The following is an 18,788-nucleotide window of genomic DNA, read 5'->3' as shown; positions in this document are numbered from 1 at the left end:
TCTGTGTCACTGCTGGGTGCAATTGAACTGCTGACCAGTGAGGAATCTGAGCCAAGTACATTCCAAATTTTCCAATAGTTTTGTCTTGGAAATGAATAAAATCATGTTTCTCAAAAAAAAACCAAAAAACAAAACAACTAAAGACAAAAAGCAGATTAAACACAGCCCAAAGCACACTTTTAGTTTGCTAAATGTCCTGGGGGTGTTCTGATTTCTGGAAGGTGCATCAGGTCCCTAACCTCCTGTTGGGAATTCGATGCCAGGTTTTACAGCCTGCATGGAGAGGATTGGTCTAAACATGTGGTACCATCCTCCTGTGATCTGCCCACATACTCCTCCCCAGTTTTTTCACTCTTCCATTGAGAAAATGCAAATGTAGTTTCCCCTCTCCTCTTTCCCTCCTTTATTCGCAAAAGCCTGAGCAGAGAGGATGCTACATCTGAAATGCAACAGGGCTGACCCAGAGCTGGCAGCATCAGCCACTTTTTAACCTCTTTCTTGACCAGAAATCTTTTAAAAGGACAATTTATTTTAGGATCATGCAGTGGTGATATAGAAATTACTAACGCTGAACAGTGCATGCTGCAGGAAGCTTGCAGACTGATGCACAGTGGGCAAATACTGCCTTAGGGAAGAAAAGCATCCATTAGGCTGAGAGAGATTGTAAAATGTACGCTAGTTTGGACACTGGGAGAGGAATATACAAAAGGGAGGTTTCAATGGGAAGTAGATTTCAAACTGCCAAGTGTGCTCAGAGGATTTGTAATCTAAATGTAGTGATAGAATCTACAGTGATAACAATCACTAGTGAGTTTTTTCTTCACCTGGCTGCCTGGTTGAGGTTGACATCACATTTAAATGGTAAAAGTAACTGATTTCCCTAAGAGGGTCTTTTGAGTGGTAAGGATGAGAATGGCCTTTTCATGGGACATTTCAGAAACGTGAAGGGAACCAGATGAGGAAGAGGAGGCAGGTAGCAAGAAAACAAATCTTTTCTAGGAAGATGTGGCAGAGTGGGCATTGGACCTTGCCAAGGAAGTGTGTTTGGAACAACATGGGGCTTTTGAGAGATTGGTGTGGGTCACCATCGCCTGTGTGTGTCCTGCTTGTCCTGTTATTTTTCCCCGTTCAACTTCCTGATCCAGGTTTTGTGCCAACATCTCACCCTTCTCCCTAGTCACACTTCCGTTTCAGGATAAGGGGCTTGAGGGAAACTAAGATGGAAACTAAAGACAAAACAGAGGTAGAGGAATGTGTTACTGAGATGATACATCCTGAAGTTCAACAGGATATGAGATTTTCAGATTCAGAAGCAATAGGGGTGTGATCCCTTATTTCTTGGTGACCTGTACTTAACAGCACCCAGTTAGAAAATGTTAACAGAGAATTCAGCTTTGTGCGATCATTTATGGTGTGAAGAAACAGTAAGGTCTGTGACAGTAAAACCTGGTTCAGCCAGCTCCATTAGTTAGGTTGCTTTCTACTGAGTTCAGAGTATCTTTGGTGCCACTGGAATGATTATTTTTCTTCACCCTTTTCCTCTGTCTGTATTTCAGGATCCTTTCACAGCATTTCATCTTGACAAGGCACTAGTACGAAAGTACATGGGCCCACTCTTGATTGGGGAACTGGCACCAGATCAACCCAGCTTTGAGCCCAGCAAGAATGTAAGTAACTTAAAAACTTAGTATTTGGGTTGAAATGGTGCTATTTAACTTCTCTTTCTGGCAGCCAGAATTCCCTGTACATAAACCAATAGTATTTCCTGGACTCATGTGTTGGTATGAAGCTTCCTCTTTATGTTACTATTTGTAGTGTTAGTGAAGATTTGTCTTCAGGCGACCCTCAGCTTTTCCCTATTGCCACAGTAGCTCCTTGAAGAGGGCAAACTGAGCCCCTCTTTGCGTTCCTGAGGCATTTTCAGGCCACCAGATACTCTTGGGTCTCCCCACAGAAACAGCTGGTAGAAGATTTCCGTGAACTCCGTGCAACTGTTGAGAAGATGGGGCTTCTCAAACCCAACCACATGTTTTTCATCCTGTATCTCTGCCACATCTTGGCATTGGATGTTGCAGCCTGGCTCACCATCTGGTATTTTGGAGCATCCACAGTGCCTTTCCTCTTCTCTGCAGTGCTTCTAGGCACTGTCCAGGTAAGCAGCTAGGCAAAAAGAAGCCCCAGAAGGAGCAAAAGCCAACCCTTTGCGACTTCAGTGCTCATTGGCATAAGCACAGGAGAAATCTTTGTGGACTTCCCAAAATCCTGCTTCTCCCTGAAGGGGCAAAATTACAGTTCTACAAGATGCTTCTTCATTACAGCAGGCTTTTTCCTTCCTGTAGTCCTTCAAAGCCCTCCTTATTCCCAGCCTTCTTCATACAATGAAAGCCACGCTACGCTTCTGAGGTCCCTTGTGCCCAGAACTCCAAGGCACTGTGTCAGGGCCAAGCCACAGTGTTCCCATGGGAACTTAGTGTGAGTTAGAGGAGAAGGCAGAGCAGCTCTCAAAGCCCCAGCTATTTCTCCAGTGGCCAGCTGATCCCCTTGGAATTACAAGTACTGGGAGGAGACAGCAGCAAACTGTGTCTTAAAGGAGACTTTGTTGCTGATTTCAGTGCAGTTTTGTAGGAGAATAAATGCTGTTTCTCAGCTCCATGTCTTCTTTATTTTGTTGTTTTTCCATGATATTTTCCCTTCCTCGTGAAAACAACTATCTGGGACTAAAAGTCATCAGGCAAAGTTTGGACTGCACTGATATATAATGAAAGAGAAGCATTTGGATTGGGTCCTAGAAGTGGAAATGCTCTTGCTATCCAGGGGTATGTTGCAAGGAGCGTGGGAGCAGGAGAAGAGAAAGCCCTTTTCAGATGAAGAGCCTTCTTTTCCCTCAGCAGCACTGTTTGTTTTGTTGTTGGTTTTGAATTCCAGGCCCAGGCTGGCTGGCTGCAGCATGATTTTGGACACCTTTCAGTCTTTAGCAAGTCCAGATGGAATCACTGGGTGCACAAGTTCGTGATCGGCCATCTGAAGGTGGGCAGTCAGTGCTCAGAGGGGATGTTAGAGCCTGGCCTGGGATGCTCTGTGGTCAAAACTAATCTCAGTATAAGAAGAAAGCAAATGCAAATGGGGAGGGAGGACTAAGGATGGAAGATACAGCTTTACAGCATTCTCTTCTCACCCCTTCCTACAGGGAGCACCAGCCAGCTGGTGGAACCATCTCCACTTCCAACACCATGCTAAACCCAACTGCTTCCGAAAGGACCCTGATGTCAACATGCACCCCTTATTTTTTGCTTTGGGAAAAACACTCTCTGTAGAGGTGAGACCTGATGAAAGCTGAGGGGTTACAGGGTTACAATTCCAATTTGGAAAGCTGCAGAGAGCTTGGAGACTAGTGACTAGTTGGTTTGGTCTCCATGACTGAGGTGCAGCTTGGCATTAATGGCCTTTGAAAACCAAGACATTAAAAGATCCTGGTGCATCTCTAGCTTCCATAACATACTTAATGTTGCAGCTGGGCTTTTTTTTTGTCTTTTTCCCTAATACAACCTTGCTATGGGTTGAAATCTTCCAAATTTATTCTGAAGGTTAAAAGAAATCATCAGAACTGCTTCTATAAAATGAGAAGTACATCCAGAAAATGGTTGGAGTTGCCCTCCTCTTTATGTGGTATTACTTTGCCTTCAACTAGTCCCTAATATCCCTTAATACTTCTTCAATACCTCTGAGATTTTTATTCTCTTAGAAATCGAAGGTATTTTTGCTATGTTTTAAAATAAGAATGAAATATTTGTCACAATTGCAAGTTCATACTTCTCTGATGAGAGACTTGCAGCTGTATGAAGATAAGATTGCAAATAGTTCTCTTTCTCAAGATCAGCTTGACTAATTGTAGTGTTTTGGGAAATGAAGCAGTGGATGACAAGCAAGGACTAGTCTCAGTCTGACAGTGGGTGTCAGACTGGATCCGATGCGGAGTCCAGCTCTATTTCTGGTACAGCTCTGAAGATAACTGAATGGCTTCAGTGTTTGCCAGTCCTTAAAAGAACTGGTTACATGAATTCATGGTGTCACCTGCCTTAAATGCTCTGATTTGCACTGAAATTAAGGGTGGGCTGCTGTTTGGAGTTGGTTTGGACATGTACAGGGATGCAATGGAATTCCTCAAGGAAGTCAGTGACATGATCTGTTATGTTTCTACAGTGAGCACTGAAAAATTAGCAGTCTCAGAGAGAGGATAATGTATCCACCCCGTTCCTGTGGACACAGTTTGATGTCTAGATGCTCATTTCTGTGCTTTAGAGATTTATTGCAAGTAGGTGTGAGTTCTACACGTGATCATGGTTCATCTTTATTAATAATAGCATAGATTTTTCTTCTTTTATGAAGCTTTATATTGGCAGCAAACGGGTCCCAGGGCCTCATGTGGTTTTCGATTTAAGCTTTGCTAGACAACTGTGCCCTCTGTAGGGAAAGAGCTTCCAGTGCATGTTACTGTCTGTGGTGCAAGGGGCTGCCCAGCCTCTTGTGCATCTGAGGCAGGGACAGAAAATCATCAGACTGAAGTTCCAGGGGATGATGAAGGCAGTGGCGTGGTTTGATAGGACATCTCTTTTAAAGCTTAGGAAGTATCTAAGTATGCATTGCTTCAAAAGCATAGGTAGAAGTGTATGCACAGAAGTCTTTAGCTGTCTTCACAGCCCAATTTGCTTATTTCAACAGCTTGGTGTACAAAAGAAGAAATTCATGCCTTATAACCACCAGCACAAGTACTTCTTCATCAGTGAGTAACCCTACCCTTTCACAGTTCTGTGGACAGCATTCACTCCACCCCTTCCATTTCCAGTCCGTTTCACTGGGATAAAAGGGCACAGTTAATGTCTGCAATCCATTTCTCCACTCTAGTTGGTCCCCCAGCTCTGGTGCCTCTCTATTTCCAGTGGTACATATTCTACTTTGTGGTGCAGCGGAAACAGTGGGTGGTAAGTTAGCTCCACGTTGCAAATGGTGCCTTCTCCTTGTTTTATAGGTACATTTCAGTGCAAGAAATTGGCCATTCTTTTTCTTTGTTTTCCCAAACCAATACAGTAAAAACTTATGGGCACAGAAAAAAGAGAAAAAATAGAAAAGTAGCAGAAATCAGGGATAGGATGGAGGAGGATTCAGTGCAAAATGATCTATTAAAAATCAAGTAGCTTTCAGGTAGCCTAAAACTGAGTTCTCACACTTGAGTGTGAAGTGGAATAGGGGATGTGTAGTAGACTTTCAGAGCTGTTAGGGAGATAGTTTGTTAGGGGGAAATGTAGGACTTTGAGGAATAGCATGGGTTTTAGAGACTTTGGTAAAAAAAGCAAGAAAAAGATTTCTCTGAGATGTGAGGGTTAGAGACAAGGCATCTTCCTGGGAGGTGGGATGGTCAGGAGAAAATGACCATGAGGGTAATAAGAGATTCCAAGACATATGAAGAGGAACAAAAAAGGATGAGACCTCTTTATTCTTTTAATTGTTGCGTTTTGGTTTTCTCACTCCTTGCATCCTCTTTAGATTCAGAGGAAGACATGATGCTTTAGAGCATGCCCTCTCTAGTACTTGCCCTGAGCAGGATAATTCCCAAGCACAGGGATGCCTGGGGAGTGGGGTGGTGGCTGCGTGTCAGATTGCTTTGTGATTGGGTCGGGGGGGTGAGGAGAGAGAAATCTTATCAGGAGAAGATGTTATGGAAGGTTTTAAAGGGAAGCAGTAAGTCTTCCTCTTAATGAAGTTTTATCTGTTCCCTATGCTGCAGGACCTGGCCTGGATGCTGACTTTCTACATCCGATTCTTTCTCACCTACTTTCCCTTGCTGGGAGTGAAGGGTATCCTGGGGCTTCATCTGTTAGTCAGGTATCATTCAACTTCTAATTCCTTCATTTTCTTTATCTGGTTTATATTGATCCTCTGTGTCAGCTTTTCTTCAGACTCCTGCTTATCTCTACCTATTGGCTCTATTCTGTCTCTTATGCCTTTTAGCATAAAGAGGTTGTTGTCTGTCAAGCACGTGTCTTTAGAAGGTGTGTGCAGGTCTGATCTACTGATCAGATATTTGGGGTTCCTAGTGTTCATCTTGTCAAACATTGACTAACTTGTATGTGTACAAGTGTTTTGTACTGACTTGGTACAGCATAGGTGTGATATCAGTAGTGGTTTTGTGCGTGTTTGTATGCACAGGTTTATAGAGAGCAACTGGTTTGTCTGGATTACACAAATGAATCACATCCCGATGCACATTGATTATGATAAGAACGTGGACTGGTTCTCTACCCAGGTAAGACCTTCCCAGAGCCTTGTGTCTTCAAAGGTGAGAGTTTATAGTTCTGGGGATGTAATGCCCAAGATCACAGAAATGATGGGAACTGAGAGAGGAAAACATGAGCAGCTTGTCCTCACCATATGAAGTAAGTGATTAGTGCAAAGAAAGAAGGTGCAGGGGTAGGACGGAGGCTTCAGATGCTGAGCACAGAAGCTTCAAGGAAAATAGTTAGGGTTGCTGTAATACTCTTCAGATAGAGAGCTTTCCATGTATGAAGGATCCACATCTCTCTCTGTAGTCTGTTTTATTATAGTTCTGAAGCCATTACATAGGGGTTTTTAAGTGAGAAGGGTGAAAGTCAGGGTTGTTATGGCTTATCTCACTGGCGAGGTCAAGGCTGTTCTCCCAGATTATGTCCTTAACAATAATATATCCTGTCGACTGGAGATAGCTTTTGGAGTTGCTGTATTCAGCCAGAAGGCATGTGATAATGAGGAACTTGTGCCTGTTTACCATTTTTTGGCACGTATAAGAGAAGGGACATTCCCAAAACAAGACTTAAATGTTAACTGTATTCTTTCCTTTCAGCTCCAGGCAACCTGCAATGTTCATCAGTCCCTATTCAACGACTGGTTTAGCGGACATCTGAACTTCCAAATTGAGCACCAGTGAGTTGAAGCATGGGTTGAGGATGTGAGGGGGGTTCAAGGAGTGCTAGTTCCACTAGATCTGAAAAGCCTATAATGGTCCTGTGTCTCTATCAGCTAATACAAGAACAAAAGATAATGTGGGTAAATACTGGACTCTTTATGTGGGGATGGAATGGGAACTCCAAGTGATGGGTCAGAATATTTGTGGATCACCAGTTAGCACTAACACTACTTCAGATATGAGTAGCATGGCACAGGAGTGAGAATTACTAGCCTCCCAGGTAGCAGAGGTACTGCAGTGACATGAGAGGGACCACTGCAGAGCACTGATGGCTGTGGGCACAAGGGGAGGTTGAAGCAATCCCAGACTGAGGCACAGAAGAGGAACAGGAATTCTGTGGGATGACGATGGATGCCATTGGATCACCGTATTCTTTTCCCACAGCCTTTTTCCGACAATGCCTCGACACAACTACTGGAAGGTGGCTCCTCTGGTGAAGTCCCTGTGTGCTAAACATGGTATTGAATACAAGTGCAAGCCATTGCTCACCGCCTTTGCAGACATAGTATAGTATGTATCAACCCACTGCATTCCCTAGGGAAGGGTTTTCCAGTATTCCAGAGTGAATAAGTGAGGGACATGGGAAGAGGAGGGGCAGCCAGCTTGGATCACAGAAGTTCTGTGAAAAGCTGTAGACAGTATGACTATGAAAGGGCTGGAAAACTCTTCAGCCATGGTGCTGGTTCCAGTAGCAGCAGATGGAAGGTGTCAGTAGGAATGACCTAACAGAGAGCTCCTTTTCTTCAGTTCTGAAGAGTCAGGGGTCAATAGGATGCCAGGTCTGGTGCCCCTGTCTCCGGGTATGCTCCAGGTTAAAGAGGTGTTTTCATAAAGATGAGTTTGAACATTCATTCATTCATTCTTCTTTTATTCCTTTGTTCCCTTTCTTGCCTCCCAGATATTTCTTACTCCTTTGGAAAGTCATCTACCTCTCTTCTGCCGTGCTCTCTCCTTTTATTTTCATTCTAATTGTTTGCTTCAGCCTTCCAGTCTTTGATGCAGCCCCAGTGCTTTAGTCCTTCATCTTTCCAAGGAGCTGTAGTCTACATTGCCTTGCTGTGAAGATCTCTGAGCAACCTGATCTGGTTGTCCCCGCTCATTGCAGGAGGGTTGGACTAAATAACCTTTAAAGGTCCCTTCCAACCCAAACCATTCTATGGTTCTGTAAACTCCTTTGCTTAATCTGTAGGTGGGAATGCTTCCCACAAGGCTCTGTGCTCTGGATGCTGTATTTCATTACCTGTTTCTAAGGAAATGTGGTTCTCTCTTGGCAGCTCTTTGAAAGATTCAGGGGAGCTCTGGCTTGATGCCTATCTACATAAATAAGAAGCAGTGTATCCCTGCAGAGGAATTCCCCTGCCCTGTTGCTTCCTGTGGTGGTCGCCATGAAGATACTGAACAGAGGAGAGAGAACTGGCTAAGCCAGAAGTGGGGAGGTGGCGCTGCTTAATTCCATTGATGAATGTGATTAATATGATTTTTTAAAATATGTGGTTTTAATTCTTCTTGTGCTTCTTTCATTCCTCTTCTCTGGTGCTGAATTAGGGGGGAAAAGCTGAATGGAGGAGGTAATGTTCCACCAAGCTGGAGGCAGCTTTGGGACTGGGAACAGATTCCTTTTGGTTCGCTGATACTTCATTTGCTGAGTGTATAGGAGGGATGTTTCTTATCTAACATAGGCTCTTGTGAGGTGGTTCTCCTTATGAATGTAGTAGGAAAGTTGAGACAGGATAAAATCAAAGAACATGGGAGTTGGTGAAGTGTGGAAGCCATAAGGAATTGTGTAGCTACAGTATTTTCAAATACCTGGATATAATTAAATGATGGCCATAGAAGCACCAAAACCAAGGGGCAGTGGGGAGCATGTGAGAGGCCAAACCCATTTGTATGTGTATGGGTGAGGAGGAAAAGATGCAGGCAGCAGTTCTTTAGGAATAAGCATGAGGAAAAAGAGCTAATTAGAGCCCAAAATTGAGGCAGAGAAATGGGAAAGTGGACGTTATTCCATAGGCATGTTGATGTGTGAGCTCAGCATGCCACATCCTGTGGGAATGCTGCCCTCCGCATCTCTTCTGTGTGAAAGCCTCTGGGTTATTTGCCCATTGCTGACCTCCCATGGTGTCTTTGCAAGTGGTTTCCACAGTGCCATACTTCTGAGTGGTATTGAACCCTTTGCTGGAAGTCAGAAGAGACAGAAATAAGGCATGTCCCTACAAGGGTGACTGAGGAAGAGAAGGGGTAATCAGTGTGTGGTCATCTGAAGCTTCACTCTTTTGAACCTCTGAACTGATGAGTGATTTAAATGGAGAGAACTCATGACTTCTGGCCATGGAACACGATGTGTTCCTACAAACTGCAGGCAAATTTAATGAAGTTGTGAAAGTGTTGGGGCTTGGGGTGGTGTTGAAATGTGTTTTTCAGTCACAGAAGTCAGTGGGCTGCATACCCATAGGCACACAATAAGCCAATACATGGCTGGTGTTTCTCTTTTGGATGATGTGCCATCAAAACCCTGGCAGTGTTCCAGACCAGGTTGGATGGAGTCTTGGGTGACATGGTTTAGTGTGTGGTGTCCCTGCTTATGGCAGGGGGTTGGAACTTGATGATCTTAAGGTCCTTTCCAACCCTAACTAATTCTATGATTTTGAAACATACCCCAAGAGGGAATGTGCTGTGATTTATTGGAATGTGAATTAGCTGTACTGCATTTCCTGGTGTCTTCTCCTTTACTACATCAATGTGAGCAATGCCAACCCAGGATATAGCACTAGTGAAAACGGCTCCATCACCCTATTGCCTCAGTAATAGGTGGCTTAGACTCCAGAAGGGGTGGGTTGATTTTGACGAAGATACGGTACCTTCTTCTGATTGTCATGCTTTCAGCATCTAAAAAGAGGGTGGCTTGTGAGAGAATGGAAGAAATGCATTTTCCCAGGCCAAGAGTGTTAAGCACAGAATAAAATTGTACCAGAAATAATAAAATAATAATTAAATCATTGATAACTGTTGATAAAAAACATAATGAAAGTGGGCCTTAGTTACTGTTTTACTTTGGTTTTTTCCTGCTCTGTTTCTTTCCCACTTATTAGAACTGTTGATGGAGGAATCGTCTAATAATAAAATTCGTTATCTTACCAATTGTTGCTGTCATCAGTGTGCAATATGTCTAAGAGTCTGTGCTGTCTAAAACATGGAACAAATGCCTGTCCACAGCTGCAGAGAGAACTGTTGTAAACCTTGTGTTTGGTGAAGTAAAGAGCTGTTCTGTAAGGTCTTAAATGCAACAGGCAGGTGGCACGCAGGTGAAGCTTCAGCAGACTGCCAAGCATTCCCTCTAACCTTGGAGTGTTGACCCTCAGCCACAAAGGGCAGCAAGACTTGTTATGCTGGTCAGGAGAGCTATTTAACATCTCAGCTCCATAGGGAGCTCCAGCCCCACAGGCTAGGCTCGTTAGGTGTATGGAGAAAGCTGCACAAGTGGGGAGCTGTCTAAGGTAGGCAAGAGAAAACACTGAAGACAAGAAGATCTTCTAAAACTCTATAGAGATTCCATCTCCTAACCCATCTTTCCCAACTCTGGATAAAGCCATGCAGACTGTCCTGGTAGCAAGAATGCTTCCATCTTGTGTTGTGGCCAAAATTGCCAGTTTTGAGATAAAGTTCAGTCCTTTCTTTCTGGGGCTTGGTGAACTTTTAATTTGGACATGCAAATAGAATGGTTTCACCAGGCAAGGAAGGTGCTCTCTGTCAGAACAGGTTTTCAATCATCTGGTAAGAGGGGAACAGTCTAAACTGCTTGGTTGCTGGATGCTAGTGCTGTGTCCATGAAGTGACTGTAAAAGTAGAAGTGTTTCCAGTGTGTTTTGAACAGAGACAGCAAGACTTCAGCTCAGTTCGTGAAGCTTTGAACGTACTTACCAGGTGGATTGTGGCAAATGGGGCAAGTAGAAAAAGCACTGCTTGTAGTTTAGGTGGGCCATGAGGTTTAGCAATGCTGAAGTGCTTGGTGTTGCCCAGGGAGTGGCTTTGGTTTGAATGCCCAGTGTCAGAACATTTGGTACCTGGATGTTTAATTTTGGAAAGTGAAGTAAATTTGAGATTAACCTCCAGGGCTAGGATGACCTAAGAGTTAAGTTTGGAAGAGAATAATGTGTCTTAAGTTCCACTTTGGTGCCTAAGACTTCCGAGGCTTGTGTTTTCTTTGCTGCAATGAAGAGAAAGCATCCACAATACAATAAACCAATTGCATGACTAACCAGGACAAATAACACATATGAGCCAATCCACAGTCCTAAAGGATAAGACCAAAAGGGGACCTGAATCAACATAAGCAGATCTGTGTATGCTGAGGGTGCCAAAAGTTCTCCAGGTATATGACAGCTTGAGAGGAGAAATAAGCTGTATGCCAGCTTCTGCAGTTTCTGAGAGTGCTCTGGGCTGTTTGTAGTGGCAGATTATCCTGGGGCTTTTAATATTGAAGTTTTACAGCAATCATAGAATTATAGAATAGTTAGGGTTGGAAAGGACCTTAAGATCATCCAGTTCCACCCCCCCAGCCATGGGCAGGGACACCTCACACTAAACCATGTCACCCAAGGCTCTGTCCAACCCGGCCTTGGATGGAACATTCACTACTTTCTTGGGCAACCCATTCCAGTGCCTCGTCACCCTCACAGCATCTTTCTGGAGCAACACCAGCCCCAAATCTGGCATTTGGTGGAAGCCAGTTGGCTTCGCAGTTCAGCCCTCAAACATGGGACCTGAACATAGAAATAGCCACAAGGTGACAGTCAGGAGTTGGAAGGGAAGGAGGTCACCCAGCCTCCCTGGGAACTGAAGTGCATTTAAAGGCTTCAGCCTTGCTATTAATCCTATTTTTCCATTCATTTAAAGAAAGTAAATACGAAATGAATGTATAGCTTAAAGTGACTTTTGGCTGATATGAGAATGGAGCTCCTACAACTCACTAACCAAAGTTACATCCCCATCTCACCCTCTGTATTCGGTAAGACTATATTAAAAGGACCTTTGCCTGTAAGCAGGAATAACTTGTTGGGCCTTCTGCTTTTGGGTCTTTATTTCAGTTCAGCCTAAGCACTACGAAATGAAAAGAGTGATAAGACAGGCTGAGACAGCTGGGGCTGCTTGGAGAAGAGAAGCTGTGTGGAGACCTCAGAGCAGCTTCCAGTGTGTGGAGGCTACAAGGATGCAGGAAAGGGACTCTTCATCAGGGACTGTAGCAATAGGACAAGGGGTGATGGGTTCAAACTGAAACAGGGGAAGTTCAGGTTGGATATAAGGAAGAAGTTCTTTACTGTGAGGGTGCTGAGGCCCTGGCACAAGGTGCCCAGAGAAGTGGTAAATGCTGCATCCCTGGCGGTGTTCAAGGCCAGGTTGGACAGAGCCTTGGGTGCCATGGTTTAGTGTGAGGCGTTCCTGCCCATAGCAGGGGGTTGGAACTGGATGATCTTAAAGTCCTTTCCAACCCAAACCATTCTATGGTTCTATATTTAGTACAGACTTAATAAACAGAAAAGTTCCTTCTCTCTGAAGGTCTCTGGTCAATCTGATCATGAGGTAGGTGAGACTTATTTACCTTCTGCTGTTGGTAGCTGTAGAAAGCCAAGTGTCCGCTAAGGTGGTAGTTCTGAGGTTTTGTGTGTTGTGCTCACGTATCCTGTACTTACACACCACAGCTGTGGCAGGTTAGGCAATGAAGTGTTTGAATTACATGGTGTCATGAGAGATGTAATGAATAGGATAATTGTTAAAAAAACAAAACCAACTGGCACTGTAGCAAAGCTTATTTAGGGATGGAGACAGAACATTTACACTCAAGTTGAAGCCTGTTAGCCTTCAGCCTCTCCATGATTTAGATGTTGGGAGAGGATATCATTCCCAAAGATGATCAAAGGAGAACGAATTCATCAGGCATTTGCATGGGGTCTTAAAAACGCAGTCTGAGGTTCATAAAGCTTTGAAGATTATCCAGTAAAGAGGAGCATCATTGCCCACAGAGGTGGCTCCAGCTCAGAATAAATGACTTTTTTCAACTCAGGGAGGAACATTTTCAGCACTGGAGTAGCTGGAATTATAAAAACATTTTGGCGATGTTAAAAATGAAGGGTGATGGGCAACTGTAAAAGTAAAATGCTAGATTTTCCCCCTTCCTAACACGTGCTCATGTGCTGTTAATGATCTTGCAATCCTTGCCCAATCCACGTGTGTGTTTTCTTCCATTATCCTGAGTTTCCAAAGAGGTGAACTCTGTGGTTTACAGAATTTCCTCCTTATTTAGAAAATGGAGAAATTAAGGTGAATGTAGATCCGTATGGTATAGATAATGGATGCAGCTGAGAAACAGGATGAATTTGTTGCTTCCCAAGATAGGTTCTTTTATAAGGAATGTAAAGAGATTTCTTAACAGGTCAGGTATGGAAGACTGATGTATTAATGCAACACTACTGATGGGTGGGGAAAGAAGGAGGATTGCATTACACTGGAAGAGAGTTCATTGGCATGAACGTGGTTTCTATGTAATTAACATCTGTCCCTGCCCATGGCAGGGGTTGGAACTGGATGATCTTGAGGTCCTTTCCAGCCCAAACCATTCTATGGTTCTATGCTCCAGAGACTCACATTAAGTGTTCAGAAAATGGGGAGGAATTTCTATGGGGGAAGTTCTGAAACAGCAATAACAAAGAATGCAGCAATGACTGCTTATAAGAAAGGCTGATAATGGTGGTGTTCTTTAGGAAAAATGGTTTGCTTCTGTGAGAAGTAGCAGTTGTAGAGTTGGAGGATCAAATGATAACAATGCATTTTTCAGGAAAATCAGCTTATAAATATACTGCAATAAATAAAATATGGTGTGAATTCAATATTTTAAATGCTTGTCTAAGGACAAAAGGGTCTCTAGAATATCAAATTTATGTTTGATCCTCAGAAGCAAAGAAAGATGAAGTGGAATCAATATATAGAGGAAGCTAGTAGGCCATTTCCAAAGGTCTGACTGATCCATAGTTGTCTGCCTCATCTTTGGTCAGAAGAACTAGCTTGGCTTTTTGATGGTTTTGGATTTAAGTAGACTTGTAACTTGCCCGGTGCTCCAAAATCTACTTGAAGCATTTGTCTCCCTCTGCAGTCACTGGAAATAAAAGGAACCATTCCAGATGCTCTTTTAATTAAAAATCTAATAGAGTGAAGTGCCTCTGGAGATTCTTGCTGCTGTTCAGGCTCTGTAGGAAGAACATATGCATCTAGTTCAGATTAGATGCTTCACTTTGTATTGAGCTGTTTAGATGACCATTACTGTCAGAACTCAGTTCCCTGTGAGGAAGATTGTTTTCACTAATACATATTTCTTGGTGTATAAGAAACTCCTATAGCCACTGAAGGTGGTCTCTGAACAGCCCAAATATGTCCTGTATGGATGCCAAAGGCTGTATCTTTCTGGGCAGACAACAGGGCCTCAGGACCTTCGAATCCCAGGATCATTGAGGTTAAAAGGGATGTCATATATTTGTATGTCATATATCAGGGTCATATGTTCTGACCTGTATGTACAAAGCCTAAAAAGGGCATGTTTTACTCAGGTGTGGTGTCTGCAATACGAAATTATTATTGAAGATACAGGGCAGAGACACAGGAAAAGCTAAAGGTTTAGGAAAGTTCTTTATTGTAAAAGAATAAAATTGCCAGAACTCCTTGACACCAATGAAAGAAGAGGCAAAGGGTGATGGGTTCAGACTTAAACAGGGGAAGTTCAGGTTAGATACAAGGAAGAAGTTCTTTACTGTAAAGGTGGTGAGTCCCTGGCACAGGTTGCCCAAAGAAGTGGTAAATGCTCCATCCCTGGCAGTGTTTGAGGCCAGGTTGGATGGAGTCTTGGGTAATATGGTTTAGTGTGAGGTGTTCCTGCCCATGGCACAGGGCTGGATGATCTTAAGGTCCTTTCCAACCCTAACAATTCTAGGATTCTGCACAGAAGGTACAAATTCATAGTACCAAGGTTCATTAATATTCAATATAGCAGGAGCAGTGATAGATTGTCTACAAAGGGAAATAGCAAAATTCAAGGATAACTTAATTTTCTAGTAGACAATCCCTTATAAACTGTAGCTCTTGTTTGCTTCAACTCAGAAAGAGATCAGCACAGTCTTGTGGGCAGGATTATCATAATTAGGTCACCTCCTTATAACAGAGCTTTGGGATGAACATGAGTGCTCCTCAAGCAATCATTTAGATACACAGACAGGTAGAATGATAACTTCTGCTGGCAAAAAAAGACGTAAACGTCCTAACAAATGAGTCTGAATTCCTTTCCAGGATCATCTCACAATCAGTTATGGAAAAGAAACAAGATGAAGTAATAAATGCTGGGTGTAGCCCAAGTAAAAGAAGAGCCGAATTGAAGAAGCTGCCGATGAGCTCAGGTTATGTCTTGGTCATTTTGAGGTTCTGTTTACTTTATTCCCTCTTCTCCCATCACTGAAGAGGAAGATTAGAAGCATGTGACTTCATTTGAAACTGTGGTTTGCAGTTCTGGTGTCCTGAGCACAAGAAGGACATGGAGCTGTTGGAACAAGTCCAGAGGAGGCCATGAGGATGATCAGGGGCTGGAGCACCTCCTGTTTGAAGACGGGCTGAGAAAGTTGGGGCTGTTCAGGCTGGAGAAGAGAAGGCTGTGTGGAGACCTCAGAGCAGCTTCCAGTGTCTGAAGGTAGCTATCAGGATGCTTGGGAGGGATGGTTCATCAGGGCCTGGAGTGATAGGACAAGGGGTGATGGGTCCAAACTGAAACAGGGGAAGTTCAGGTTGGATATAAGGAAGAACTTCTTTGCCATGAGAGTGGTGAGGCCCTGGCAGAGGTTGCCCAAAAAAATGGTAAGTGCTCCATCCCTGGCACTTATTAGTTGTCTCTATATATATACATATATATATATGTAATAATAATTCTCGAAGAAAACTTTTCTTCTGAAAGAACAACATCAGTTCAGCAAAGACAGTCACCACTCATAACTGCTGTGAGGCAGAACATGTCAAGGCAGGGATAAACTGGGGTAGATTCCTAAATTTGGTGTCATCAGATGCAAGACTGGAGGCATAATGTGAAAAATATTTTTTCTTGAAAATAAAAAAAGAATTTGCAAAATTGCCAAAGTCAGATTTGAGCAATAGAGCTCATCAGGATTAGCTTCTGTCTTAGTTTGTTCAAGTTTGTTCTAGAACTGAAGCTGTAGTGCACTCCATCGAATCATAGTATAGTTAGGGTTGGAAAGGGCCTTAAGATCATCAAGTTCCAACCCCCCTGCCATGGGCAGGGACACCTCACACTAAACCCAAGGCTCTGTTCAACCTGACCTTGAACACTGCCAGGGATGGAGCATTCACAACCTCCCTGGACAACCCATTGCAGTGCTTCACCACCCTTACAGTAAAGAACTTCTTCCTTACATCCAATCTAAACTTCCCCTGTTTAAGTTTTAACCCACTACCCCTTGTCCTATCACTACAGTCCCTAATGAAGAGTCCCATCCCAGCATCCTCATAAGCCCCCTTCAGATACTGGAAGGTATCTCCAGATACCTTCAGCCTGTTGTACCTGGCAATGAAGAACCTGCTAGAGAGAAACAGAATGATGTCTGGCCCAGGAGCAGGAGGAGTTGGAACTTCTTGTAACAGGGGTTGGAACTAGATGATCTTAAGGTCCTTTCCAACCCTAACTATTCTATGACAAAATGGGTTGCCCAGGGAAGCTGTGAATGCTCCATCCCTGGCAGTGTTCAAGGCCAGGTTGGACAGAGCTTTGGGTGACATGGTTTAGTGGGAGGTTTCCCTGCCCATGGCAGGGAGGTTGGAACTGGATGTCGGAAGGTCCTTTCCAACCCTAACTATTGTATGATTCTATGATTATATGGAAGGAAAGCAGAATTGCCATAGGAATGCCTGTCCTCAAAGGCTATCTGAGTTGAGTAAAACTCTTACTCAGGCTTCTTATCATAAGACAGACCTACACATACTGTATGAGAATCTAAAAGCCACACACCTACTCCATTCTACTTCAAAATTTAGGGTAGCCATTAAGCCTTAGTTTCTCCAGGGATGAAGAGGTTTGAACAGTGATGTTCTCTGAACATGGCATGCTACCGCAGGACACTGCATACTTTATGGGAAATCTGGATGGAGCAACTGGGAATAGATTGACATTGGACATGAGCTGCCACCAGAGGTAAAAGAACTGGCAGTATAGGAGTGTATGGGCATGCAAATCAGAGCTACGTGTCCCAGCTTAGCTACACTGGTCTCAAGCTGCTGCTTTTGTTTAAGAGCAAGGTTTGATGAATGAAAGAAACACAGGGAAGGGTCATGGAAGAGCGAGTAGGAACTGCTAAAGTGTCTTCAGCCATATAAATGAAAAATATCATCCGGGACTCTAGTAATAGGACAAGGAGCAATGGGTTTAAACTCAAACAGAGGAGGTTTAGGTTGGATAACAGGAAGAAATTAGTTACTGTCAAAGTTGTGAGGCACTGGCACAGGCTGCCCAAGGAAGCTGTGGCTGCCCCATCCCTGGCAGTGTTCAAGGCCAGGTTGGACACAGGGGCTTGGAGCAAGCTGCTCTAGTGGAAGGTGTCCCTGCCTGTGGCAGGGGATTGGAACTGGATGAGCTTTAAGGTGCTTTCCAACCCAAACCAGTCTGGGATTCTATGACTATGACTGACCTTGTGGAGAGGGGAAGATGTAGAAGTTTAAGGTTGATGCACATCTTGAAATGTGTATGTTTCCCTGCTAAGAATATGCACCACAATATGTGTCTGAGGAAAGACTGTGTAGAAAGTAGTGGTGAAGGCCAGAGAACTAAATGATGGTTGAGCAGTGCAGGAGGCAAGTTGATGCAGGATCCCTGTCTCATATGTTGCATAAGCTGGGAGGTGACCCAAGACTCAGAGGAAGAACAGGTGAAGGAAGGTGCTCTGTGTGTAGGCTGTAGAACCACTGTGGGTGTTTAATCCTCCTTATGCCACATTGTTCCTGATTGGTGTTGCACAAACCTTGTATTAAAAAATGTCCCTTTCAACCATGGCCACCTTCTGTAGAGTTCTTCTGCAGATGCATGATTTCAGATAGCAAGAGCATTCAGAAGGGTATCTGTGTTGATTGATGAGAAACTGAACATGAGCAGGTGAGTGCACGCTCACAGCCCAGGAAGCCAACTGTATCCCAGGCTCCATCAAAAGGAGCGTGACCAGCAGGTCGAAGGAGCTGATCCTGCCCCTCTACTCTGCTCTGTTGGAGTATGGTGTGCAGTTCTGGTGTCCTCAACATAAAAAGGACATGGAACTGTTGGAACAAGTCCAGAGGAGGCCACAAGGATGATCAGGGGACTGGAGCATCTCCTGTATGAAGACAGGCTGAGAAAGTTGGGGCTGTTCAGGCTGGAGAAGAGAAGGCTGCGTGGAGACCTCAGAGCAACCTTCCAGTATCTGAAGGGGGCCTATAGGGATGCTGGGGAGAGACTCTTCATTAGGGACTGTAGTGATAGGACAAGGGGTGATGGGATCAGCCTGAAACAGGGGAAGTTCAGGTCAGATATAAGGAAGAAGTTCTTTACCGTGACGATGGTGAGACACTGGCACAGGTTGCTCAAAGAAGTGGTAAATACTCCATCCCTGGCAGTGTTCAAGGCCAGTTTGGATGGAATCTTAGGTGACGTGGTCTTGTATCAGGCATCCCTGCCCGTGGCAGGGGTTTGGAACTGGGTGATCTTAAGGTCCTTTCCAACCCAAAC

At 43.9% G+C, this 18,788-nt stretch overlaps 1 protein-coding gene across 2 annotated transcripts; it reads left to right on the top strand.

Moving 5' to 3' along the window:
• Positions 1-1,499: 1,499 nt before the first annotated feature.
• Positions 1,500-10,135, top strand: LOC134165314 (acyl-CoA (8-3)-desaturase-like). Of its 2 annotated transcripts, XM_062621967.1 has the most exons (11): positions 1,509-1,667; positions 1,955-2,152; positions 2,926-3,027; positions 3,188-3,316; positions 4,720-4,780; positions 4,903-4,979; positions 5,783-5,880; positions 6,205-6,301; positions 6,875-6,954; positions 7,382-7,507; positions 8,272-10,135. In XM_062621967.1, the coding sequence occupies exons 1-11, from the start codon at positions 1,515-1,517 to the stop codon at positions 8,321-8,323; spliced, it is 1,173 nt and encodes a 390-aa protein (XP_062477951.1). In that variant the 5' UTR covers positions 1,509-1,514; the 3' UTR covers positions 8,324-10,135. The 2 variants fall into 2 exon arrangements, with proteins under 2 accessions (XP_062477952.1, XP_062477951.1); XM_062621968.1 differs by lacking the exon at positions 7,382-7,507 and having other exon boundaries at positions 1,500-1,667.
• Positions 10,136-18,788: the final 8,653 nt, after the last annotated feature.

This window comes from Pezoporus occidentalis, unplaced genomic scaffold (genome assembly GCF_034315485.1).
Source record: "Pezoporus occidentalis ecotype Australia unplaced genomic scaffold, CSIRO_AGI_Poc_V1 ctg236, whole genome shotgun sequence".
In the NCBI taxonomy this organism is placed as follows: domain Eukaryota; kingdom Metazoa; phylum Chordata; class Aves; order Psittaciformes; family Psittacidae; genus Pezoporus; species Pezoporus occidentalis.
The sequence above is the reverse complement of the archived record's forward strand: the minus strand, read 5'-3'. Positions and strand labels throughout refer to the sequence as shown.